The sequence below is a fragment of the Oryx dammah genome, unplaced genomic scaffold (assembly GCF_014754425.2).
Source record: "Oryx dammah isolate SB20612 unplaced genomic scaffold, SCBI_Odam_1.1 HiC_scaffold_11, whole genome shotgun sequence".
In the NCBI taxonomy this organism is placed as follows: Eukaryota; Metazoa; Chordata; class Mammalia; order Artiodactyla; family Bovidae; genus Oryx; species Oryx dammah.
In genome coordinates, this window is record NW_024070195.1 from 25,971,142 (window position 1) to 25,998,521 (window position 27,380).

Consider the following 27,380-nt stretch of genomic DNA (forward strand, 5'->3'; position numbering starts at 1 on the left):
GTAAAAAAACAGTCCTGAGATGACCCTTCATGCCTGTCACAATCAATGTAAGCCCCTTGGAGTTTTATTAGAGGAAAATCCAACACAGATGTGGAGATGGTTTTCTGCCTTCACATTTTCACAATTTGAACACTCAGTCATCACTAGATACTTACGACTGCTGAAGGAGCAAGGGCTGGCAGCACGTGCATCACCGGGCAGGCCTAGGCAGCACTGGTGTCCAGGCTGATGCTCCCACCAGCCTCCTGGGAGCAAAGGACCAAAAAGAAGAAACTGAATAGGTGTGGGGATGGAGGTGCGGAAAGAATCACCTTCCCCACATACAGGTCTGGCCTTGGCTTCGGGAAGCTGATCGCTAAGCCTTGGAATCTCTCTTACCATTTAGTATTCGGAGACGTGCCTGATAGGAGTATCTTTGTTTGCCAGAGGCCCTGGGCCGGGTAGATAACAATGGCTATATCATTTCAGGCGTAGGCTTTGAGCCACAGCAACCATGGGATGTAGGGCGGGGCTCTGGGTCATGTGGTGTCAGCCCCGCTCTAGAGGGGGCTGGAGACAGATCAGCCACGTGGGTGATCAGTCATGCCCACGTAATGGAGCTCCAATAAAACCCAGGACTTCCGGTTCTGCCGAATGAGGACATCTGGACACTCCGAGCCTGGAACCCTCCTGGACTCAGTCCTGTGCGTCTCTTCCCTTGACCGATTTTCATCTGTGTCCTCTCCATAGTAAACCGTTGCTGTGAGTATGACCGTTTTCTGAGTTCTGTGAGTCTTTCCGGCAGACTGTTCGGGCACATGAGGCCATCTGGGGGACACTCTGTGGGCTTCCCAGGTGGCGCTAGTGGTAAAGAACCCACCTGCCAGCGCAGAAGAAGTCAAGAGACATGGGTGTGATCCCTGGGTCAGGAAGATCCCCTGGAGTAGGAAATGGCAACCTACTCCAGTATTCTTGCCTGGAGAATTCCATGGACAGAGGAGCCTGGTGGGCTACAGTCCGTGGGGTCACAAGAATCAGACACGACTGAACAATTAAACCACCACCACCGTGAACTTGAAGTTGGTGTCAGAGCAAGGGCGGTCTTGGATTGCTCCCTTCCAACGCTTCAGTGAGGGCACTTTACCCTCACTTGGAGATTAATTTACACATGGGAGCAGGCACTGACTTGGTAACAACCAGGGATCTCTGTCGTTGAGCTGTGTAGGACAACAGGAAATGGCAGCTGTTATATGACTGGCTGGGATTTCAATACCCAGGGCCATTGCCTGATAATATTATGCGAGCAGACCAGAAGCCATTGTGCAAACAGTGCTTTGGGGGTTTTAATTCTCTCAGACACAAGGGGGCCCTCAAGGCTGGCTCTTGGAGAAGACAACCAGTCAGGAAGCGCTGAATTGGAGGATTAGCGAAAATAAAGATGAAGGCCAAGCTGCCTCCAGTGAAGACAGAATCCCACATTGCTCTGCTCAGGGTTGCTGCTGCTAAGTCGCTTCAGTCGTGTCTGACTCTGTGCGACCCCAGAGACGGCAGCCCACCAGGCACCCCTGTCCCTGGGATTCTCCAAGCAAGAACATTGGAGTGGGTTGCCATTTCCTTCTCCAATGCATGAAAGTGAAAAGTGAAAGTGAAGTCGCTCAGTCGTGTCTGACTCTTAGTGACCCCGTGGACTGCAGCCTACCAGGCTCCTCTGTCCATGAGATTTTCCAGGCGAGAGTACTGGAGTGGGGTGCCATTGCCTTCTCTGCTGCTCAGGGTTACACGACCTTAAATCATTCAGTTCACTTCCCATGTTGGAGACAAGTTCCCCCTCCCCCATCCTGCACAGGTGCAGTTTCCTGGCCTTGTCATAACCTTTTTGGGGGGTCCAGACCTTTTAGTCTCAACAGCCTCCACCGTCCCAGCTTCACAAGCCACCAGACTCTGATAAAAGAGCCAGGAGGTCAGGCAGCGGATGGTTGTCCTCAAAGATGTCAGCATGCTGTGTTCAGAAAGGCACCAGCCGTGTGAGGCAGGGAGACAGGGCAGAGGGGACCCATGAGGCCCACTGGCTAGACCCCACAGCAGCTGAGCCAACGGGGTGGAAGGGCACCCTGCAGATAAACAGGGCAGTTGTGGGGGCGCCAGTGTCCTCTGGGACAAAAGGAGGAGCTGAACGGTGTGAGGTTCTGGCGTCTGTCAGAGAAGGAGGCGCAGCACCTAATGAGCCCAGGACCCAACATAAGCTGCTTAGAGGGGCTTTGGTAGACTGGGTGCCCAAAGGAACATAAGACACTCCTGCCTGGGTCCCTAAGAAGGGCGAATATGGAAGGGCCTGTGGACGGAACAGCAGAAGGTGAATTCCAGGGGGCAGGGTCTGCAGCAAATGGCCACCAGCCCAGGCTCTCATACCTGCTGGTGTTCCCGCTTTGTTGTATGTACATTTTATTCCTCTAACCCAAATTGTCTTCCCAGAAGATTCCGTGGCAGGCTCCTTGTTTCATCAGCTTCAACATTCCCACTAAGGGAATCTTCTGATCATGAACTCTGTGGCCCAACCCCACACCCCATGTTTCTTTCTCATCAACCTATTTTATTTTCTTCAAAGCACTTGACACCCACCATCAATCTCTCTGTTTAACCAATCTGTGTCTTTAAAGTGGATTTCTTGCAGAAAACCAAAAATAAGGTCTTGTTTTAAAATTCACTCATGAATGTTTACAACATTCATATGGAGCTCTGTATCCCGGTCACAGGTGTAAAGCCTTATATGGAGGCCACAGAGGTGGAGCCCTGCACCGAGGTCATCTCCAAACTGACCAAGTCCCACAGTAACCATTGCCATGAGCCTCCCTGATCTAAACTGGCCAGCTCCCTGACCCCATATTAGGAAAATATACTCACCCAATTACCCACCCTATAGCACCCTAACTAATCATATAATGCAACCCTTCCAGCAGGAATTTTGTCTTGAGACTATAAAAATTGGCTACTAATCCATGAAAGGAGTCAGCTCTTCCTTGAGCCAGCCCACTGTTCTAACAGTGTCTCCTGCTTTAATAAACTCTATACTCCTCGCATTCTGTCTCATGTCTGGAGATTCTTTTCCAACTTGTGCATAGACCATGACAGTTCACATTTAAACTGATTATTGATGTGGTTGCATTAATCTCTACTCTTTTCTTCTTTGTGTGACTCTTTTCTATTTGTTGCCTTGATTCTTCGCCCCCCACTGTTTTTGCTTTGTCTTCTACTCTTTTTCTGCCCTCTCTGTTTTAACTGAGCATGTTATACAATTCTATTTTTTCTCTTTTCTTAGCATGTCAATTATAGTTTGTATTTTTCTGGTTTTAGTAGTTGTTCTGAAGTTTGTAATATTTATATACAACAACACTAAGGCCACTTCCAACAACACTATATCACTTCACAGGTCATGCAGGTACCTTATCAGTTCAGTTCAGTTGCTCAGTCATGTCCGCCTCTTTGTGACCCCATGGACTGCAGCACACCAGGTTTCCCTGTCCATCACCAACTCCTGAAGCCTACTCAAACTCATGTCCATCGCGTCAGTGATGCCATCCAACCATCTCACCCTCTGCTGTCCCCTTCTCCAGCCTTCAGTCTTTCCCAGCATCAGGGTCTTTTCCAATGAGTCAGTTCTCATCAAGTGGCCAAAGTATTGGAGTTTCAGCTTCAGCATCAATCCTTCCAATGAATGTTCAGGACTGATTTCCTTTAGGATGGACTGGTTGGATCTCCTTGCAGTCCAAGGGACTCTTAAGAGTCTTCTCCAAACAGTTCAAAAGCATCGATTCTTTGGCACTCAGCTTTCTTTATAGTCCAACTATATGACCACTGGAAAAACCTTAGCCTTAACGAGACGGACCTTTGTTGGCAAAGTAATGTCTCTGGTTTTTAATATGCTGTCTAGGTTGGTCATAACTTTTCTTCCAAGGAGTAAGTGTCTTTAAATTTTGTGGCTGCAGTCACCATCTGCAGTGATTTTGGAGCACAAAAAATTAACGTCTGTCACTGTTTCCACAGTTTCTCCATCTATTTGCCATGAAGTGATGGGACCGGATGCCATGATCTTAGTTTTCTGAATGTTGAGCTTTAAGCCAACTTTTTCACTCTCCTATTTCACTTTCATCAAGAGACTCTTTAGTTCTTTGCTTTCTGCCATAAAGGTAGTGTTATCTGCGTATCTGAGGTTATTTATTGATATTTCTCCTGGCAATCTTGATTCCAGCTTGTGCTTCATCCAGCCTGGGATTTCACATGATGTATTCTGCACATAAGTTTAAATAAGCAGGTTGACAATATACAGCCTTGACGTACTCCTTTCCCGATTTGGAACCAGTCTGTTGTTCCATGTCCAGTTCTAACTGTTGCTTCTTGACCTGCATACAGATTTCTCAGGTACCTTATAACTGCTTATAATTCCTCCGTCCTACCCCTTATAACACTGTTGTCATAGATTTCTTTTATCCATAAGCTATAATCATCTGATATATTGTTGGCATTATTACTTTGAACACCCTGCATTTATTTGCTTATATATTCATACAGCCTGTCTTCCCCAACTAGAATGTAAGCACTACCACCAATGCAGGGCTTGAGTCTGACATGCATAACCCTGGGGCTAAAACAGTACCTGGCACAGAGTGGTACTCAGTAAATATTTGTTGAATGAGCCAGTGGAATCTTTCTTTCTACTTACTTGAGTAACTTGATCAAACATCCAAACAACGGATGTAAAGTGAAGCCCTAGACGTATGTACAAACTGGAATGCTCATTGGCCAATCTCTTAAAGGGGTAGAGCTTTCAATTACAAAGGAAAGGGTTATAAACCCTCACTTAATCCCCCTGAAGCACCCCAGAGAGGAGAGCCAGGAAGAGATAAGGTTAGTGGTGAAGTTCTTATCTGCTCTTTTTAGGCTTGGTTGGATAGTTTACTTTGTGACCAGTTTGTCACTTGTAGTCAGAAATTTTTTTAATTTTATGGTTAACTTAATGACTATTATTTCCTTTTATTTTTGTTGAAGTATAGTCGATTTAAAATGCTGTTCCATTCTCTGCTCTACAGTAATGACTATTTCTAAACTTGCCTATATCAAACAAAAGGAACGGGTATTTTTTTCTGCAGAGTAGATACAAAAATGAAAATGAAATAGCAAATGTACATCTAAACAAGGCCTTTGAAGACTATCATTTCGGTGCATGAAATGTGCATAATGTCAGACATTCAAATGCCCTTAAAACTGTGTTACATATTAAGTGTAACTTCAAAAATAAGTATGTAAGAGTCAAGTGGTATTTCAGTTGATTGGTGAACATAACGCCCTTGGTGGAACTTAAGCGTTTATTAACTTTTGAGCCATTACGTTTTCTCCTCCTTGTCCCAATTGCATCGTTTTGAACACAGCTGAAAAGAACACAGAAATCCCCCACCCTGTGCCAGGTGCCTAACAGGTAAACTCAACCTCCTGCGCCCCTTGTATGCTTGGAAGATTCAGTTCAAGTGATCTGACACTGGGGTTTTTCCCCTGGGGTCTTGCTTCCCCAGGAGATGGCGCCAAGTTGAAAGCAGGAGTCTCTAAGTCAAACCCTGACACAGGTTTTTCTAGAATTTGCCCCAGTTTTTAACAGCAGTGGGCCATGTTGTGGTTCACTTTGTTTATCCTCCAAGGAGCCTGGGATGAAAGTCTCCTCGCTCAGCTATACTTTTCATTTAAGTAAGTTCGTTAGCCTTGCGGAAAGACGTCAACATGAATCAATCTGTTAGACTTTAATGCAAAGGAAATTTCATTTCTGTAACTGAAATATAGAAGATACTTAGCATGTGAACTTGGAACAAAATTACCTCCCTCATCATCCTATAAGTAATCCCCACTCCTGCCCCACCCAGGAATAGGGTTCAGCTATTTGTGTCTTTAAAATGTCATGTAAACACTAGCGCAGCTCTTTTGGTGAGGGTGGGGCGGGGGTGGGGGCTCGATGTAGGAGACTTTCCCTCTGATAGCATGTCAAATCCAACTAAGTAAGGTGTCAGATCCAGGGACTTCCCTGGGGGTCCAGTGTTCAAGACTCTGTGCTCCCAGTACAGGGGGCACAGTTTCTATCCCTGGCTGGAAAACGAAGATCCCACGCACTGCCCTGCTTTGTCATGAAGGTAAACGGTTCTGATCCACTGGAGAAGCAGAATAAATGTCAAGGATATTTCTAGTGATAATAGATTCACCTCTTGTATTCTGGCCCCAAACATCTGCTAAAACTGGCAACTTCTTAAGTTAATCTCTCAAAACTTTCATTATCTTGAAAATTCAATAAAAGCCTGCTTTTTGCCTAACTGAAATCAAGGAAAATGTGCGTTGGTATGCCTAAATTATCCAGAACGACTGTTAACATTGTCAGCAGAATTTCACACCCACCACCCCCGAAAGACTGGCTGATTTCCCAACATGTATGTTCAGCAGGTAGGAGTACAGGGCGAATGAATATGGGGGGAAAGAAGTAAGATTAGAAAGACTGTTAAAGCTGCGAAAAGGAAGATGATTGAATTCTGAACCAACTCCTCATTTTACAGTTGAAGAAACTGACATCCGTTTTTCCAGATCGGCCCAAGGCTTGAATCTACACGCCTGATACTTGGTTAACCTTGGAGATTGGAGGAGGCCTTGCATTCTAGGGATTCCTCTCTTTAAGGGGGCCAGTGTAAATGATTCAACATCGGAAATGGACTTAGAATCCTGCCTGATTCCCTCTTCCCTTCCCTTTCTCTGTTCTGGCCCCACACCCTCCTGCACATCACCATTTGCTCAGCCTGCGTTTTAAACATCAGATTCAGCATTTCGTGCCTGTTCAGCAAACCCTGGGAGAACCTGGGGCCACACCCTCAGCCCCAGGTGTAGTTTAGTTTGGCTTTCACTCTAGATCTGGCTCCTCAAGCTTAATTTTAGTACAGGTACACCTCGTTTTTATTGTGCTCTGCAGATATTGCACTGTTTCTTTTATTTTTTTTTTCACAAATTTTTGTGAAACCCTGCTTCAAGCAAGTTTGTCAGCATCATTTTTCCAATTAGCATTTGTTCACTTTGTGTCTCTGTGTCACATTTTGGTAAATATTGTGATATTTCAAATTTTTTCATTATTATTAACTTGTTATGGTGATAAGTGATCTTTGATGTTACTATTGCAAGAAGATAATGACTTGCTGAAAGTTCAGGTGATGGCAAGCATTTTTTAGCAATAAAATATTTTCTAATTAAGCTATGTACATTTTTTTAGACATAATGGTATAGCACAGTTAAAAAATACAGTTTAGTATGAACATAACTTTTATATGCTCTAGGAAACCAAAAAAAAAAAAAAAGTGTGCCTCACTTTATTCCAATATTAACTTTATTGCTGTGGTCTGGAACCATATCCCTAATTTCTCCCGGGTCTGCCTGTGTACAAATGAATCCCCGGGGGCGGGGGGGGGGCGTCTTATGAAAAATGCAGCCTCTAATTCAGTAGATCCAGCCCAGGAAATGAGATGCTGCATTTCTAACAAGTTTCTAGACAAAGCTGATGCTGCTGGTCCAAAATTACACTTGTAGGAACTTCCCTGGTGGTCCAGTGTTTAGGCCTCGGTCCTTCCACAGCAGGGGGCTGTTATGCCCGCAGTCCAAGTCCCCACAGCTGAGAAAACAAGACATCCACGGCAATGCAAACGCAAAAAGGGAGTTTATTGCTAGCTCGAGCCAGGGCCCAAGTCACATCCAGCGCAGTGGAGTGGAGCAAGGGCCCCGAGCCCTGAATTACAACAGTATTTATAGGTTTAAGACAAAGACAGGGAGTTGGCAGGGGCGGATTGGTTGCAAGGGTTCCTTAGCATCTACTAATTGGCTAGATTTTCGTGTGCGTGGGCTTTCTTAGGGGGTTTTTATCCTCGTCCTGATAAGCTTGAACCTGGCTACGGGGAGTATACTGATTGGTCGAGTTCTGGTGCCGGCGGAGGATGATCTCAGTTCCTCCTTGGCAATAACTCAGCCCCTCTGTAAAGGAGACTTAGGCCTGCCTTGGCCCCCTGAAGCCTGTCATGGCGCCTGTTTGGTCCTAACAGGGGCATGATTCAGTCCCTAGTCAGGGAACTAAGGGCCCACATGCCACATGGCCAAAGAAGCAAAGCAGAAAACAACAAATACACTTCCAAAGAATGCCTTCCACTTCCATTGTTGTTTTTTTTTTTTTTCTCATATGTGACTGTTGCTACAATCTGGAGATATAGATGTGTGTGTGTGTGCGGGCGCATGTGCCATTTTATGAATCCTTACTATGTTTGGCTGTTTGTACACTATCACATTTCTACCACTAACCAAATGATTTAGGGACCATAAGGAAACTGTAGCTAAGAGAGGTTTAAAAACCTTCTCAGGTGAGAAGAGGAGCTGAAATCTAGACACAGGTCGTTGCTTTTCCTGGTATCCAGGGCCTGACTCAGATACATGTTCTTCCACATTTTCCAAAAAATTTTTTTTTATTTTAGTTTTATCTGCTCAAATTTTTGCCCACTGGGTTTTTTTTTTTTTTTTTTTTGTCCACTGGATTGGACAACACCAGTTGGTTTTGTTTTTATTATTGAGGTATAAGTGTTCTTTATATATTCTGGATGAGTTCCTCAATCAGGTATGCTTTGTAAATAATTTTTCCCAATATTTGATTTGCCTTTTCTTTTTGTTAAAAAATACCTTTCGAAAAGCAAAGTTTTAAATACTGGTAAGTGCAATTTTTAAAAATTTGTGGTTTTTGCTTTCTGTTTTTTTATCACATTAGTCATTGCTTAATTTACAGTCACACAAAAAAAAAGAAGAAAAGAAAAAGAAATTTAGGGCATGCTTGTTACTGAAAGACCACACACCAAATATCTAAAGGCTGTCATACCATCATGACTGCTTTCTGCCCACCTTGCCTTGGGCAGCTGGGGCTGTAAGTGGGATATGCATAACCCTGCTCACCTCAGGTAAACCCGCACACAGGAGAAGTTCAACACCCCTGAGAGATGAGTCTCAATTCCTAATGTCAAAAGAGTCATGTAGGAAGGGCTTCCCTGGTGGCTCAGCAATAAAGAATCCGCCTGCCAATGCAGGAGACGTGGATTCGATCCCTGATCCTGGAAGATCCCACATGCCGCGGAGCAACTAAGCCCTCCACGGAGCAACTAAGCCCTCCACGGAGCAACTAAGCCCGTGTGCCGCAGTGATTGAGCCCACATGCTGCAACTGCTGAAGCCCACATGTGCTAAAGTCTGTGCTCCTCAGCAAGAGATGCCACCACAGTGAGAAGCCTTCACACCACAACTCGAGACAGCCCCCACTCCCTGCAGCTAGAGAAAAGCTCTCATAGCAACAAAGACTCAGCACAGCCAAGATAAATAAATTTAAAAAATCATTTTTGTAAAAGCAGTCACGCAAGGAGTCTACTTTGGGAACAAGGTGTATTTAATTCAGGACATACCTGTCAGTCGAGGTCAACATAAAAAGCAGACTTGAAGAGATGCTAGTGAATTTATACTCAGCGTGACCCCTCAGGCTCTTGTTCTTTCAGCAAGCTGTGTTCTCAGAGCTGTTTGCATTTGGGATGAAATCCAGAAAGAATTCTTTTGTTCTTGGCTTCTTTGTTTCCCACGAGCAGGATGAATATTTCCATCACACCTGTTTTTTCAAGCTTTGACAGTGTACTTTTTTTTAACAATGAGAACGGGATTTACTTTCTGAAGCGTAAACTGGGGCCTCTGTGCTACCAAGTTGTGATTTGAAATTAATCTTTGTTGAAATTCATTAGAGGTCAAGGATAAAGGACTGAAGAAGTTGGTTTAGGCCATTAATCTATAATGCCTTGGGAGTAGGAAGAGGTGGGGCTGAAGGAACCAAACATATTTACATATACCTAATCTGTAAGGCTCTGTTCCTGTAATACTATGTTATGCTTTTCTTAAACACTTATTCTGACTTACCTCTTCATGGTCTGGATATTTCCATCACTACATATAAGGTTTTCAATGGCAGAAACCACATCTTATTTATCTTTGTATGACTGGAGTGTGCAACCTGGGACTATAGCCATAGAAGAAGATCCATAAACATTTAATGTTGAAAGAATGAAAGATCAAACACAGAAATCTTAACAAATGAAAAAACTGGTCTCCGTATGTGCCTCATTGAGGTAACAGCTGCCATGGGTCTAGGATAGTGCCAGGTTGGTTCTGCAGGAGATGAAAGAACTATGCCACGACTCCTGCCTACCAGGAGTTTAATATATTGTGGTGTTGAATCCAGGGGAGCAGTTCATCCTGGGCTGTGGTGTGAGACTGTAAGATGTACTGGACCCCTTGTCTGTCTCTGCTATTCTAGAAGGAATAGACCTCCTGGGACGGGTTGGGTGGGGATCAGAGTCCTGTTGAGACTCCATCATTCACCTGAGAGCCCAGTTCGGAATGTTGTGGAGTGTGGGCTGAGAGGTGAGGAAGAGCGGCTGGTTGGCTAGAGGCAGCCATCAGTGGGGTACATGAACGCTTGCTGGGATTTTTACAAGAAGTAGTGGCTGGTTACTAACAACTAGAAAAAAAGTTTCCTTCTTTTGGACTGGAAGGTAAGATTGCAGGCTATGGTCCTGTTTATCTGAAATGAGTTCTCCTTCATTGTAACCCTCGGCTTTGGGGGTTCCCTTGGGCACCAGGGAAGACTTGGAGGTAGTGGTGGGGAGGGGAGTGATTCATTCTTTAACCTCCTACACATCTTGAGAATGTTTGTGGGTCAGGCAGAAGTAAGTGGGCGGGGGAGGGAAATTGTGAACACAAAGGGACACGTAAAATTCCCAAATACACTTCCTTACAGCAGCAAACCATGCATGTGCTCCAATTACCCTCATAATCACAAATGAAGGCAAAAACCACATCAGTTTTTACATTTTAAATATCTTCCATTGCAATATCTGGTCAAATTTCCTAAAATTTTACCTCTCTTTTACAAATATCAGTTGCATTTGTGACAAACATAAATCATGTATAAAACAAGCCAATCTTAGCATAAAAAATTCTAAGAAAATACCACATCCACCTGTAATTTGATTAAAGAAGCATGGAAGACTCTAGTTGATATGGGTGAGACATTATGGTATGTATCTTATCTATTAATTTTTTTCAATCCTTGGTCTTCACAAAAACTCTCTGAGGCAGGGAATACAACCACTACCCCCATCTTAAGGATTAGGAGACAGAGGCCTAGAGAGATGGAATAAGGTTGTACAATAGTGAGGACTCATGACTAAAGCGCAGAGCCCCCAGCCTTTGAAAGACGGGAGTAGTCACACTCATTCATCACTTCTGCTTGAGCATCCAACCCCATGTCTAACAGAGCAGGCTGTACATGAACAGAATCAGATCCAAACTTGGGTCCACTTGCCTACGTTCAGTAAAGCCAATCTACTGACACTGGGTTGTGGTGATGGAAAGAGTGGCACTTATTGCAGGGTACCAAGTGAGGAGTCCAGGACAGCTAGTGCTCAAAAAGCGCAAACTCTCCGATGGATTTCAGCAAAGCATTTTTAGGGGGCTGGTATCACATCAGTCCTCAGGCTCTGGTAGGTCTGGGGCCTATGTGCTCATGATCATCAAGTAGTTAGTTTCTCCCATTTGGTGGTGGTTTTAGCACCTATAAAACAACTCAGGAATGTCCATCAGGTGCTATTAATTAGGTACTTCAGAAAGGAGTGACAACAGAGGACAGGAGAAAAGCGGTCTGTTCCTAGAAGTCCCCACAAAGTCCTACAGTGAGTTACAAGCTTTCTCACTGTTCATTCTCTTAGACAGGCCCGAGGGGTTGTTACCCACATCCAGGAGGTTGTACTCAACAGAGCCCAGCCCTCCCTCTCACTCAGTGACTCTCCCCTCATTCCATTCCTGACGCCAGACTGCTCTCCACTTGTCCGAAGTTTGCAGCTTCTCACTGATTACACCTCGAAAGCACATATCTCTACATCCCTTCGAATGTGGACTGCCATGCCAACAAGAAGCTTGTCCTGTTCTTAACACGTTTAGAATGGCATTTTGCTTACAGTCCTTTTGTCTGAGAGAGTTCTATATCATTGGCACCATTGGTAGCTGACTCTTGACAAGAACTAACACATAATCTGGAGCCTCCAAGTCATGACACTCGGTGGCCACATGAGGTGCCCGTCTCCTATGAGCAGTCCAGGGCTGTGAGTTTTCATCTCACTAAGAGAATAACCAGACAGAAGAAAGACTATTCAGCCTACACTTTAGCACCCACTGCTCAGAAACCGCTTTCTGGAAGTTACCAGAGATGACTGTATTTAGATTCACGGTTTCTAAACCAAAGGGTAACTTTCAACTTTGGCTAACTAGGGGAGCAGAATAGAATCACTATAAAAAGAGGTTTACCAGGATTTCCTTTGTCCCATTGGGTTTATTTCCAACAGAATTTGGACCAAACATTTCAGGAACACAGAATGACAGGAAGCAACATCAGAACAGCCCCAGTTTGACTTACATCCTCATCCTTGTTTCTCAGGGCAGGTAGAGAGGGGTCAAATGGTGGGAGCACTGTGCACCCAAGAGAGAGAGGAGAGATGGAGCTTCCCAAGTGAGACACTGGCATTCGACTTCACCAGTATTGCTTGATTTTTATCTGAAAGCTGCAGAACGCCTGCAGACCTGGAGGGGGTCCTCTGAGCCAGGACCCATTTGTCAGTTGCCAGTTTCATTTGCCTCCTGACACGTGATCAGGACCTGGAAGCTGGCCATCTGGATGTGAATGTTCAGGGCACAGGAACCAACTGTGTGTATTTGGCTGCACCGTCCTCCTTTTGATTTCTAAGAGTGTGAGGGGCTGCTTCTATCTGGTCCTTAATCATCCTACAAGGGATGCTCCAGGAGATCAGAGGATTCAGCAGTTATCTTGTTGGAGAGAGGTTAAGAAGATATAGTCACCGTCTCCTTTTCTCATATTTTCTCCACATTCGGTTTATTGTACAATTTGTTTCAAGGTTTGTTAGTAGTGAGTTGCTGGACTTAAGCATAGCTTCTCTAATCAGAACTGTGGAACCTTTTTAATCATTGTGTCTCCCAGGACAATACAGTGGTCGGTTTTCAAGAAGCTCTTGAAATTCTCATGCAGGAGCTAACCAGGCAGTTTAAAAGGAATGAATCTTGACAACTGAACATAGGCAGTGCCCAGGAAGTGGCAAGACAGCAGGAAAGGAATCAAACTTCTCCAAGAGTTAAACTGTAAATCCAACACAGAGAAGTGGCTGGTTGTGGGGGAAATGGCTTCAAAAACCTGCAAGACTTTGAGAACCCAAGTGACTCTGCTCTCATAGGATTGTGGGTATTAACAGTTACGTTTCTTATCATAAACTGACTACTGTTATTCTGATTTTTTACTTCCTTGCGAGTTTTGTTAGCAAAAGCAGCCACTTTAACTGGGATCCTGGCTAGCACGTTAGTGTGGGTCAGTTTGGTGCTTAACTAGTTTGTTTGTTCTTTTCCTATTTTTTAAATTATGAGATAGAGCATACACACAGGAAAGTGCAAAAGTATTTCTATACAGTTTAAAGATTAATTATAAAGGCTAATTATTGTTTCAGAAACAATGTTATTAGCATCCCAGAACCCCCATACCCCGACTCCAATCACAGCTCCCATTTCTCCTCACTAGAGGTAACCACCATCTTGTGTCTTATTTCCTTGCTTCTCTTCATACTTTTGCCTCCTATCTATGCATCCCTAAATAATAGTTTCGTTTCACCAATTTTGGAATTAAGGGGAGATACACCATGTAATCTGTGCTAGTTTGTTCTTTTAAATATATTTTCTTATTTTGCCCTTCAGAAAACCCAAGCCAGCAGTCATGGCGGCCAAACCCAAGCTCTGGTACTTCCACGGCTGAGGCAGGATGGAGTCTATCCGCTGGCTGCTGGCTGCAGCTGGTGTGGAGGTTGGTTCCCAATTGGGAAATGGAAGAGGGGGTAATCTGGGTGAGACTGAAGTGGTCCTCTTCACCTTTCAAAAGTCAGGATGGTTCCTTTCAAGCTGTATCCACTCTTTCCCTTTCCAACTGCCTTCCTGAGGTGAAGGTGGGCTCATAGTCCTCTGCTTAAACAGGGGTAGGAAGGGAGACGCCTAGGGAGGTGTTCTGGAAGCTTCCTGAGCTTGGAAAGATCTTGGAAGATCACAAATTGAGGAGAGAGAGGAGACACACATTTGAATCATTCTCTCAGTTGAGACCAGCTCATTTCCTGGGGTCTTTCCAACTCTGGCCAGCCCTTCAGTCCTGTTCTACCCATGGCTGTCCACTGGAACCTCGGGCCCAGCTGCAGCTTGCCCACCAACCCTTGGCCCTTCTCCTAAAGGCCTACCCCACAGGGATCTTTCCCTAACTTCAGGATTTTTTCTTAACCCTCTCTCTGACTTTTTCATAGATTTCTTACAAGTGCTTTGGAATTGTTCTGTCTCATGCAGATGTAGACTCCCTTGTCCCTATTTGAATGCCACCTCCTCTAGAACACGGACTTAGGATCTTCTTTATTTTGCTTTATTTTACTCCCCTTAGCTTAATCCCCATCTCAAGGTCTGGTGTACAAAAAGTCACTCTGTCCCACAAAAGCTCTGGAAACCCCATCAGTAAATGATGGTACCCCTACCTGAATAATGATCTTTGGGTCCCTTTCACTGAGTACGTGAACAAAAAGAAATGCCTAATTTGACCTGATATGGAGGGAGGAGGATGCAGAAGAGAGAGAAGAAAAAAAGAGAAGAAAGGGAAGAGGAGAAGTCAGGGGGCAGTTGGAGGAAAGGGCAAGAGTTTGGAGAGAAGGCAGAGCTAAGATGCGGAAAAGGAAAAATATGAATGGGGGCTTGGGGATCCTTTAATCAGGCAACACCCAAGAAGGGCTGCCAGTCCCATGTTAGCCTAAGCTACTCTTACATACATGGTCTGTCAGAGTTTTCAGCCACATGGTAGTTGATAACTTTGTGGTCTTTTCTTTCTTTCTTTTTTTTTTTTTTTTCTGGTTCAAGGTGATTTTTTATTTGAAAATGAATTTGTATGTTTATGCAGGAGATGAAAACACACTTATCCACTTAAAGGAGGGTATCCTCTCAGTAACAAATTCTTGAACCAGTGCTAATTTTTTAAACTATTTTTTATAAAATTTTCATTCTGGAAGCTGTTGGGAATTTTATACTGTAGGCATTTCTTTCTTTCTCTCACCTTAGGTCTATAACAATGTATCTTTTTTTTAGTTTGAAGAAGAATTTCTTGAAACAAGAGAACAATATGAGAAGTTGCAGAAGGGTGAGCCTAGATTTATTCAATGTTATCTTATGGGAAAAATAAAATAAGATACGTTCCCGGAAATATTCGTTTCAGCACAGAACTCTAGAATGACAACCATTAGAAAAGGCACACAACATGATTGCTAACACTGACTGTTCACTGTGCCCCCAGCATAGAGCTAAAGGTGTCATCGGCTCTGCCTCCTTAGCCTCATAAAAATGTATCAAGTAGGTTATGACTCTGGCCTCGACTCAGCGACAGCCTGGGTTGACCCAGTGCCAACTGGTTCAATAATCCCCATCCCACCAGAGAAGCCTTCAAGGATTCTTCACAATGATCGAGTGGGCCAGAGGAGAGGGAACAAAAGGGCGGGTGAATTAGATCTAACATATTCCTTGGTTCTCGTGGTTCATAGTCACTTTTTCTTAGTGGTTTTAGCAGATAAACAGAGATCATTTTACCAGGTCACAACTGTAGAATCAAAACTATAGAAAAGATCCAAATATGATTATGTTCGGAAGAAGTTCTTAATCCCTACAATTCCCCGATTTTCTCCCACTAAGAGAGAAGACTGATACTTCCCCAGGCCTACTTCTCACAGCCATAATGTTATTTTCTTTATTTAAGGAAACCCAGGGTCCCTATTGTTGTTGATAAGCAGTCATGCAATTACCACAGATTATTTTTTGAGAAAGACTTTCAGCGAATCATCAGCTGACCTGCCATTTACACACTGCATGGCTTTGGGCAGGACTTTTCATTTCTCTTCATCCTGTCCCCTTGCCATACAGTAAGAGAATCTTCCTTGTCCTGACTGCCAAGTACCAGGAAATTTCATGGAGAGGGAAGACCTGCTTAGCCCTTCCCTAATTTTCGTCCAGGACCTTTATTATCTAGAATCCCTCTGAAGCGCCTCTTCCCCTCTTCCTCTTCATTTCTGCCCCATTTTACTCTAAATTTGGACAGTCACATAATAGTGGTTAAATACCTATCCATTGAGTAAATAAATGGATGTTGTTGTATAAACTCTTCCATGATCAATCTGGCAGGAAATGCTAAGGAACCCTCCATCCCTCCTTGGGTCTGTGAGGCTGTTGAGGACAGCCTCCTGGGGATTGCTGTAAGCAGAGGCAGCCAGAGAGAGCACTGGACTGGGAGTCAGGAGGGCCCCTTCTGCCGGCTTAGCTGTCCCCTCTGGGTCCGAGCAAGTCACTTTGCCCAACTGGCCTCCACAGTGCATTGTCCATAATATGAACAAACTGAACTAAACGATCTCAAGGGTCCTCTCCTGTGTTCTTGATCTGAGACTTTCTTCAATTCTTCCGAAGAGGATCATCAGCTCCTAGAAGCAGGGATCATTTCTAATGGCTGTTTGCATCATTCATAAACAGCAACATAGAGCTCAGCTTTAGATGTTTATTCAGTTTTAGACAAATGTAGAACTGTCTTAGCAAATGGAAGTTTCATAGTCTTTCCACTAAAAATAGTATTGATATTTCTGAAGTACCATCTTGCCCAAAGAAACTCAGTAAAATGGGCAGGACAGATACTGTTACAGATCAGAAAACAGGCTCAGAGAAGTGAAAGACATGTCTGAAGTCCTCCATCACCCCCACAAGATAGGGACACTGGCTTCCTGGAAAGCTGCCACGGTGCCTGTGCTAGCTCTCTGCCACCACATTCCCACGTCTCATTAGGTCAATTATTGGAAGCTGGGGAAATTAACTGTGGCCTTTGCCAGTGCACTAGTGAAATCTGACTCCTATTCTGGGTAAAATTCCTTATTCTCATTAATGTAGAGGTGTTAATGAAAATTTAAAGGCTACTCATTCCTTCAAGACCCCATGAAAAAGTACACCTTTAAATGCATTATTTATACAGGCAGTTCACTCAGAAAGAAGAATAATTTGATTTTACTGAACCTTGATTGTTGACAGTATTCAGTGTTTTACTTATGATGTTTCATCTTTTCAAAATCCTGCTCTATGGATATTACAGCTATTTTAGAGAAAAGGAAACTGGAGCTCAGATAAGTCATTTGCTTAAAGTCACAGGGCTTGAAGGGCCAAAGCTGACATTTGGGCCCAGGACCTGGTTTCTTGCTGTCGCATCCATCTCGTTGCTGTGCAGACCTAGAGTGATACCTGTTGTACTTTTTAAAGAATTCAGACTCCATCCCTGAATCAGAGTATCTGGAGGGTGGGGTGAGTATTTTTTACAACTACCTCTTCCAGGTGATTCTTGTACACCTGAAACTTTGAAAACCAAAAACACTGATACTATAATACAGTCAGAGCTAATGTAGCAAGCCTTAAATAACCATGATTAACCAACATGCAAAAACCCATGAACCTATCAAGCAAATCTCACATTTTCCATTAAACAAATGGTAGGCATTTCCTCAACAACTGGGGTCTTAAACTCACCCCTTTGGATGAAAACTAAGAATCACTCAACAAAATTAGAAGTGGACCCTCCTGCAGGCTGACCACAACCACGGAGGGAGGGTCTCTTAACCTAATCTCTTCGCTCAAACCACAGATGGATGCCTGCTTTTCGGCCAGGTGCCTCTGGTTGAAATTGATGGAATGGAGCTGACACAGACAAGAGCCATCCTCAGCTACCTTGCTGCCAAGTACAACTTGCATGGGAAGGACCCGAAGGAGACAGTCAGGTACCAGAGTGCCCATGCCAATACTTGGTTCTTCTCCAAGCTCTGTCTTCCTACACTGAGACCCAGATCAGATGCAGCCTTTCAGCCTGGAGGGAGGGGAGGAGACAAGGAGACAAGGGGAGGTGATTGTGCTACCCCGGTATGTCTTGTGCATGCTCTAAACACCTGCTCCTTGATGCACCTCCTATTCTTCACAGCGGTCTGCTTTCAACATTCTCATATTCTCTCCCCACTCCTAACAAAGTTTGTTCTCATAAAAAGATCTCATAAACTACTCTGCACAAAGGTGGCAATGACTGATTCAGCAAACAAATATTGAGCATTGTATCAATGACCTATTCCTGCAAATAATGCTATATAACATGCCACCATGAAGCCTAGGGACTTAAGTCAGCAAGGACTTGTTATTGCTCACTGGTCTATGGGAGAAAACTTGGTGGTTCAGTGGTAAAGAATCTGCCTGCCAGTGCAAGAGACTTGGGTTTGATCCTTGGGCCAGGAAGATCCCCTGGAGAAGGAAATGGCAACCCACTCCAGAATTCTTGCCTAGGAAATCCCATGGACAGAGAAGCATGGCAGGCTACAGTCAATGGGGTTGCAAAAGAGTTGGATATGACCAAGTGACTAAACAAGCTTCCCTGGTGGCTCAGAGGTTAAACCGTCTGCCTCCAATGCGGGAGACCTAGGTTCGATCCCTGGGTCAGGAAGATCCCCTGGAGAAGGAAATGGCAACCCACTCCAGTATTCTTGCCTGGAGAATCCCACGGACGGAGGAGCCTGGTAGGCTACAGTCCACGGGGTCTCGAAGAGTCGGACACGACTGAATGACTTCACCTTCACCTTCACCTTCATCCTCAAGTGACTAAACAACGCCACCAGTCAATGGGTCATCTGGGTGTCAGCATTTTCAGGCCAGGCTTGATGTATCTTGGCTGGACTCATTCCTAGGTCTGTGGTCAACTGGTAGTCAGCAAGGAGAATCTGGTTGGGGTGCTGGCTGACCGTCAGTTGGTGAGCAAGTGGCCATCTGTCTCTTGTCCTCTCTTCCCGAGCTTGTTCTGATTGCAGCCAGGTAGGGTTCTCAGAAAGAGTGAAAGCACACAGGCTGTTAGCTTCTGGGCTCAGAACTGGGATCTCATTCTAGTGGTCAAATCGAGTTGTGGTCAGCCCAAGCAGCAGACCCCATCTACTAATGGGAGAGCTGCCAAGCTTTATGAGTGAAGATTTGTGACTTTTTTTTTTTTTTTTTTGCATTTCTACACCACAGGGATCCACTCTGCGCTATGCATTGTGCTAGGCCTGGCTGAGCATGGCTGGGTTCTTTCTCCCAGGAATAGTAGTTTTACAGGAAATGAGTAAACTTAAAATGAAGACGCAACAGTAAAAATTTTCCTGGATTTGTGGTCGGAGACCTGTTCAAAGGGACCTATCAAAAATTATACTCAAAATTTTGTAATAACCTATAAGGAAAAAATAAATATATCTTACGTACTTATAACTGAATCACTTTTCTGTACACTTGAAACTAGCACAATACTGTAAATCAATTATACTTCAATAAATAAAAAAAAATAAGTCATTTGTTCCAATATCTCAGTTCAGTCACTCAGTCATGTCCGACTCTTTGTGACCCCCTGAATCACAGCACGCCAGGCCTCCTTGTCCATCACCAGCTCCCGGAGTCCACCCAAACCCATGCCCACTGAGTCGGTGATGTCATCCAACCATCTCATCCTCTGTTGTCCCCTTCTCCTCTTTCCCTCAATCTTTCCCAGGATCAGGGTCTTTTCAACTGAGTCATCTCTTCACATCAGGTGGCCAAAGTATTGGAGGTTCAGCCTAAGCATCAGTCCTTCCAATCAACACCCAGGACTGATCTCCTTTAGAATGGACTGATTGGATCTCCTTGCAGTCCAAGGGACTCTAAAGAGTCTTCTCCAACACCACAGTTCAAAAGCATCAATTATTCGGTGCTCAGCTTTCTTTATAGTCCAACTCTCATATCCATACATGACCACTGGAAAAACCATAGCCTTGACTAGACAGACCTATGTTGGCAAAGTAATGTCTTTGCTTTTTAATATGCTGTCTAGGTTGGTCATAACTTTCCTTCCAAGGAGTAAGCATCTTTTAATTTCATGGCTGCAATAGCCATCTTCAGTGATTTTGGAGCCCCCAAAAATAAAGTCAGCCACTGTTGCCACTACTTCCCCATCTATCTGCCATGAAGTGATGGAACCAGATGCCATGATCTTCGTTTTCTGAATGTTGAGCTTTAAGCCAAATTTTTCACTCTCCTCTTTCACTTTCATCAAGAGGCTCTTTAGTTCTTCACTTTCTGCCATAAGGGTGGTGTCATCTGCATATCTGAGGTTATTGATATTTCTCCTGGCAATCTTGATTCCAGCTTGTGCTTCCTCCAGCCCAGCGTTTCTCATGATGTACTCTGCATATAAGTTAAATAAGCAGGGTGACAATATACAGTCTTGATGTGCTCCTTTCCTGATTTGGAACCAGTCTGTTGTTCCATGTCCAGTTCTAACTGTTGCTTCCTGACCTGTATACAGGTTTCTCAAGAGGCAGGTCAGGTGGTCTGGTATGCCCATCTCTTTCAGAATTTTCCAGTTTATTGTGATCCACACAGTCAAAGCTTTGGCATAGTCAATAAAACAGAAATAGATGTTTTTCTGGAACTCTCTTGCTTTTTCGATGATCCATCGGATGTTGGCAATTTGGTCTCTGGTTCCCCTGCCTTTTCTAAAACCAGCTTGCACATCTGGAAGTTCATAGTTCACGTATTGCTGAAGCCTGACTTGGAGAATTTTAAGCATTACTTTACTAGCGTGTGAGATGAGTGCAATTGTGCGGTAGTTTGAGCATTCTTCGGCATTGCCTTTCTTTGGGATTGGAATGAAAGCACCTTTTTCAGTCCTGTGGCCACTGCTGAGTTTTCCATATTTGCTAGTCACACCAAAAAAAAAGTAGTGGATCAGGAAACCCCTCACTCAAAGGTTTCTCTTGGATTGAGAGTTCCCGCTGTTTGTCAGGATCGACATGTACGCCGACGGCACCCTGGACCTCATGCAGATGGTGGCGCTGGCTGCGTTCAAACCTCCAGAAGAAAAAGAGGAGAGCCTGGCTTTAGTTGTGAAGAAAGCTAAAACCCGGTACTTCCCCGTGTTTGAAAAGGTAGGCTACGGGGATCCAGTTTGGCCGAGGCAGTGAGGCCCAGCGTGAGGGTCTGCGACAGCTGGGAGCTCAGATCCTCCAGGGGAGCAGGGCGGGGCTGACATCTACGAGGGTGACCCTCCCAAGTCCCCGCCCCCGGGTCCTCCCCCTGAGCCCAGGCGGCAGTGGGGGCGGGGGGAGGGCGAGACTTGGGGGAGGGGCGTACACAGCGCAGCAAGTCCCCTGGTCTACCTCCCAGGCTGCAGGGATCAGGGACAGTGACATTCCCTATTGCTGATAAGAGTAAAGAGTGAAATCTTAAAAGGCAGAAGCTGTGTTGGTGCTGTACTGCATTTGGACCAAAACTTTAATAAGGATTCCCAAATAAATGATATAAAATTATGGAACCTCTAAGAAAAGTTATGACCAACCTAGACAGCATATTGAAAAGCAGAGACATTACTTTGCCAACAAAGGTCCGTCTAGTCAAGGCTATGGTTTTTCCAGTGGTCATGTACGGATGTAAGAGTTGGACTGTGAAGAAGGCTGAGCACCAAACAATTGATGCTTTTGAACTGTGGTGTTGGAGCAGACTCTTGAGAGCCCCTTGGACTGCAAGGAGATCCAACCAGTCCATTCTGAAGGAGATCAACCCTGGGATTTCTTTGGAAGGAATGACGCTGAAGCTGAAACTCCAGTACTTTGGCCACCTCATGCGAAGAGTTGACTCACTGGAAAAGACTCTGATGCCGGGAGGGATTGGGGGCAGGAGGAGAAGGGGATGACAGAGGATGAGATGGCTGGATAGCATCACTGACTCAATGGACGCGAGTCTTGAGTGAACTCTGGGAGCTGGTGATGGACAGGGAGGCCTGGCGTGCTGCAATTCATGGGGTCGCAAAGAGTTGGACACGACTGAGCGACTGAACTGAACTAACCAAACAAAATTGGAATAAACCAAGAGCAGTGAAGGACTGATGCTGAAGCTGAAGCTTCAGTACTTTGGCCACCTGATGCAAAGAGCAGACTCATAGGAAAAGACCCTGATGCTGGGAAACATTAGGGCAGGAGGAGTAGGGGATGACAGAGGATGGGATGGTTGGATGGCATCATCTATGCAATGGATATGAGTTTGAGCAAACTCCAAGAGGTGGTGAAGGACAGGGAATCCTGGCACACTGCAGTCTATGGGGTCACAAAGAGTTGGACATGACTGAGCGGCTGAATAACAACAAATTTACCTTTGTTCCTTATTTATGGAATAAACTTGTTTTTTACATCTGCTACTCAAAGCAGCACCTGAGGAGTTTTTATATTCTTTTTTCACTGGATGGTGAAAAGACTCATGTTTGAGCTTCTGGTATCCCACTGATACCTTATCTGTGGTGTAGTAGCCAGATTCTAGTTAATTATGACCTTTATGTCTTCTATGCTGGTGGGTACAGTTTTACTGCTCATAACAGGAGTTCCACTCCAGTACTTCACCACTCAAATTGTCTTGATCATCACTGTCAAATTTCCAAGAAGATTGTGTGGATTACGGCAATGTATAAGGGTTAGTCGCTCAGTCGTGTGATTCTCACAAATGTGGGTTCAATCCAGCAACCTTCCTGGGTCAGAGAGCTTCCCTGGAGAGGGGAATGGCTACCCACTCCAGTATTCTGGCCTAGAGAATTCCATGGACAGAGGAGCCTAGTAGGCTATAATCCACGGGGTCCAATGAGTCAGACACGACTGAGTGACTAACACACACACATAAAGGTGTTAGTTTCATTCTATCCTTGCAAGCATTCTTGGAGATTATCAAGAAAAAGATTCTTAAGTAAATTTGATCTGTACAAAAAAACCCATACTTTTGTTAAGTGTTTAGCCAGGCAAAATAGTCTTTAGTTTTATTTGATATTCTTTATTTTTCTTTCTGCAGATTTTGAGAGACCACGGAGAGGATTTTCTCGTTGGCAACAAATTCAGCTGGGCAGACATACAACTCCTGGAAGCTATTTTAATGGTGGAAGAACTTGATGCTTCTGTTCTTTCCGACTTCCCTCTGCTAAAGGTAGAGTTTTAGCATCCACCCAGAGTCCAGGGAAACAGGAACAGACACAAAGACTGAAACAAAATATGCCCCCAGGCCAATCTCCAAAGAAAGTTAAAAAGGCTGTTTTAAAAATCATTACTTCACTCATTTTGGTAATTGTCTCCTGCTCACAGAATAGGATGATTAGGAAATAAAACCTTATGGAGGGAGAAAGAAGATTTTTATTTCTACCATGAACATTTAATGCTTTCCGTTTTTGTGGTACTTTGAGTGGTTTTCCTGGCTGATGGGTCTGCTTGTGTTGTTTTCCTCTCCAGCTCCTACCAGACCACTTTGTCCCCTTTCCTCCCCCTGATGCTATCTGCTCAGTCACTTCAGTTACTCAGTTGTGTCCGACTCTTTGTGACCCCATGGACTGCAGCACACAGGCTTCCCTGTCCATCACCAACTCCCAGAGCTTACTCAGACTCACGTCCATTGAGTTGGTGATGCCATCCAACCATCTCATCCTCTGTCATCCCCTTCTCCTCCTGCCCTCAATCTTTCCCAGCATCAGGGTCTTTTCCAATGAGTCAGCTCTTCACATCAGGTGGCCAAAGTATTGGAGTTTCACCTCCAGCATCAATCCTTCCAATGAATATTCAGGACTGATTTCCTTTAGAATGGACTGGTTGGCTCTCCTTGCAGCCCAAGGGACTCTCAAGAGTCTTCTCCAACACCACAGTTCAAAAGCATCAATTCTTCAGCACTCAGCTTTCTTTATAGTCCAACTCTCACATCCATACATGACTACTGGAAAAACCATAGCTTTGACTAGATGGACCTTTGCTGGCAAAGTATGTCTCTGCTTTTTAATATGCTGTCCAGGTTGTCCTTTTTTTCCAAGGAGCAAGCATCTTTTAATTTCATGGCTACAGTCATCATCTGCAGTGATTTTGGAGTCCCCCCAAATAAAAGTCTGTTACTGTTTCCATTGTTTCCCCATCTATTTGCCATGAAGTGATGGGACCAGATGCCATGATCTTCATTTTATGAATGTTGAGTTTTAAGCCAACTTTTTCACTCTCCTTCACTTTCATCAAGAGGCTTTTTAGTTCTTCCTTGATTTCTGCCATAAGTGTGGTGTCATCTGCATATCTGAAGTGATTGATATTTCTCACAGCAATCTTGATTCCAGCTTGTGCTTCATCCAGTCCAGCATTTCTCATGATGTATTCTGCATATAAGTTAAATAAGCAGGGTGACAATATACAGTCTTGATGTGCTCCTTTCCTGATTTGGAACCAGTCTGTTGTTCCATGTCCAGTTCTAACTTTTTCTTCTTGACCTGCATACAGATTTCTCAGGAGGCAGGTCAGGTGGTCTGATATTCCCGTCTCTTGAAGAATTTTCCATAGTTGTGATCCACACAGTCAAAGGCTTTGGCATCGTCAATAAAGCAGATGTTTTTCCGGAACTCTCTTGCTTTTTTGATGACCCAATGGATGTTGGCAATTTGATCTCTGGTTCCTCTGCCTTTTCTAAATCCACCTTGAACACCTGAGCTATGAAGGCCCTCAATTGCTCAGAGCCTCTGCTCAGAGGGTACCGCCTCTGCTCAATCAGGACAACTGAGCAACTAACACACACATAAGGGTGTGTGTGTGTGTCTGTGTGTGTGTCTGTGTTCCTATGTGCCTGCCTCTCTCCTGCTACACTGCCAGTCCTCAGACCTCTCTCTGAATCCTGACACTGCCAGACCTTACCTAGCTTCTGTTTCAGTTCCTTACAAAGATTTTCTCTAATAGGTGACCACAGGTTTTGTACTTTCAAGAATAGCATTTTTTATTTTTTTGGCTTTGCCACACAACATGTGGGATCTTAGTTCCCTGACTAGGGATCGAACCTGAGCCTTTGCAGTGGAAGTACAAAGTCTTGACCACCAGGGAAGTTCCAGAGCAACACTTTTTAATAACAAAATAAAAGTACATAAGACATTTGTATAACGCCCCCCCCAAAAAAAAGACCTATAATCCTACCAACCAAATGGTTATGCATTAGACTTCCTGACCTCTTATTTTACATTTTCCCCCCAAATGGCATCATGCTAAATATTGTTCTGTGGCCTGCTTTTAACATTCTTTTCACTTATCATAAATATATTTACAGTCAACACATATTCTTCTGCAATATAATTTTATTTTCTTTTGTTTTTATTAGGCAGGAGAGTCTCATCTTTTTTGAAAAATCAGAACTTATATAAAAAGGGCATAAACTGTGAAATTTCATTCTCACCACCACCTTCCTACATTCTCACCTCTATAATCTCTTTTATTGGCTCCTGTGTGCCCGTCCAGTGTTTATGCAGATACAAGGAAATATGCGTTATATGTTTGTCTCCCCTCCTCCCACTTTCTCACACAAAATGGAAAATTGTGTATATTATGTTCTGCCCTGGGCTATTCTTTTTTTAAACTAAACAATGAAAAAAAAAAAGAAAAAAAATAAATAAACTAAACAATGCAATACAGTACAATCCCTGTCAATACAGGGATCTTCCTTTTTTCTTTTATATGTAAAATATCATTTTAAATTACTGACCTGTGCTCTCTTCGGCAGCACATATACTAAAATTGGAACGATACGGAGAAGATTAGCATGGCCCCTGCGCAAGGATGACACGCAAATTCATGAAGCGTTCCATATTTTTATATGGCACGTGTCTACATGGCGGCTATGGCCTGGGCTTGGAACGATTCTTAACCTGGATTCTGGACAGATACCACATCTGAGATGTGTGTTTGTACCCTCGGTTTGTCCAGCGCTGAAAGCCATGACCGGTCCCACCCCACCCCCAGAGCTTTAAGGAAAGAACACGGTTCATGGAAGGAACAGACTGCCTCTTAAAAAAGAAGCCAAAATCTTCCCCCCGCTTTTTTTTTTTAATTCCACTGGGGTATGTCCGTTTCTGTTTTCTCTTTTTTATTCCTGCTACCATAGAAAGCAGTTCAAAACATTTTGAATATCAAGTAACATTGATGTTATCATTTTAAGGAAAAAATACCCATTAAAATGTTTGGGAGAAACTGTGGCATGTAGCTCTGTAGTTAGGAGTATGTCTCAGCGCTTTTATCCACCTTTAGGTTACAATCTTTATGTTCTATGTATCACATATATCATTAAATAATTTTAAATTATGAAAAAAAATACTGACCTATTTCTTTTAGGGATATAACAATTTATATATAGTTTTATTTTCTGAGAAATATAAATTATTTCCAGTTTTTCATTGTGGCAACTTTCTTATAGTTATCTCACACTCTTACTTGTTCTCTTATAATTAATTTCTAGAAAGGAATTGATACTTCAAAAAATATGAATTTCTAGAGTTATTGATATGCACTACCTAATGGTGTCAATGATTTTTCACTAAGAAAATTTCACTTATGCCAAACAGGCCTGCAGTTGTATTACTTTCTCAGGAATACCCAAGTAAATATGATTCAAGGGAGTGACTTGGATTCAACATTCTGCTGCTGCTGCTGCTAAGTCACTTCAGTCGTGTCCGACTCTGTGCGACCCCATGGACGGCAGCCCACCAGGCTCCCCCGTCCCTGGGATTCTCCAGGCAAGAACATTGGAGTGGGTTGCCATTTCCTTCTCCAATGCATGAAAGTGAAAAGTGAAAGTGAAGCTGCTCAGTCATGCCAACTCTTAGCGACCCCATGGACTGCAGCCTACCAGGCTCCTCCGTCCATGGGATTTTCCAGGCAAGAGTACTGGAGTGGGGTGCCATTGCCTTCTCCAATTGAACATTCTAGGCCTCACCAATTGAGGATCTAAGCTTTCCACCTCTTGTAACAAAGTTTTGGGCTCCCTTAAAGGTTGTGACTGCTCTTAAGAGCCTGATTTTACTATTTCTCATTTCAGGAATTTAAGACAAGAATCAGCAACATTCCTACCATTAAGAAGTTCCTGCAGCCTGGGAGTCAGAGGAAGCCGCCCCCCGATAGCCACTATGTTGAGGTTGTCAGGAACGTCTTGCAGTTCTAACGGCAGCAGTCTTAACGTCGGCAGACTAATGAACCAATTGCAGCACTGGCTCCTGTCGCGAAGCAAAGCAAATGGTGTAGATTCTAGGAGTAACATGTCTAAAAAGAACAAAACCACATTGCTATCAGCAGCTAATGCCAAGTAAATGCAATT

At 44.0% G+C, this 27,380-nt stretch overlaps 1 protein-coding gene and 1 non-coding gene across 3 annotated transcripts; both read left to right on the plus strand.

The window, feature by feature from the left end:
• The first annotated feature begins 605 nt into the window (after positions 1-605).
• Positions 606-27,380, plus strand: LOC120870013 (glutathione S-transferase alpha-4-like). Of its 2 annotated transcripts, none has more exons than XM_040249466.1 (7): positions 606-741; positions 13,869-13,974; positions 15,282-15,333; positions 17,857-17,989; positions 21,037-21,178; positions 23,082-23,213; positions 27,105-27,380. In XM_040249466.1, the coding sequence occupies exons 2-7, from the start codon at positions 13,933-13,935 to the stop codon at positions 27,225-27,227; spliced, it is 624 nt and encodes a 207-aa protein (XP_040105400.1). In that variant the 5' UTR covers positions 606-741; positions 13,869-13,932; the 3' UTR covers positions 27,228-27,380. The 2 variants fall into 2 exon arrangements, with proteins under 2 accessions (XP_040105400.1, XP_040105401.1); XM_040249467.1 differs by lacking the exon at positions 606-741 and adding an exon at positions 4,816-4,881.
• LOC120870643 lies at positions 25,778-25,884 on the plus strand. Its single transcript, XR_005722843.1, has one exon. It is a non-coding gene; the product is annotated as a U6 spliceosomal RNA (small nuclear RNA).

Coding starts and splice junctions, on each gene's coding strand:
- LOC120870013 (XM_040249466.1), top strand. CDS start 13,933: ATGGAGTCTATCCGCTGGCTGCTGGCTGCAGCTGGTGTGGAG. Junction 17,990..21,036: donor GACCCGAAGGAGACAGTCAG/GTACCAGAGTGC, acceptor GCTGTTTGTCAG/GATCGACATGTACGCCGACG. Junction 23,214..27,104: donor CCGACTTCCCTCTGCTAAAG/GTAGAGTTTTAG, acceptor TTCTCATTTCAG/GAATTTAAGACAAGAATCAG.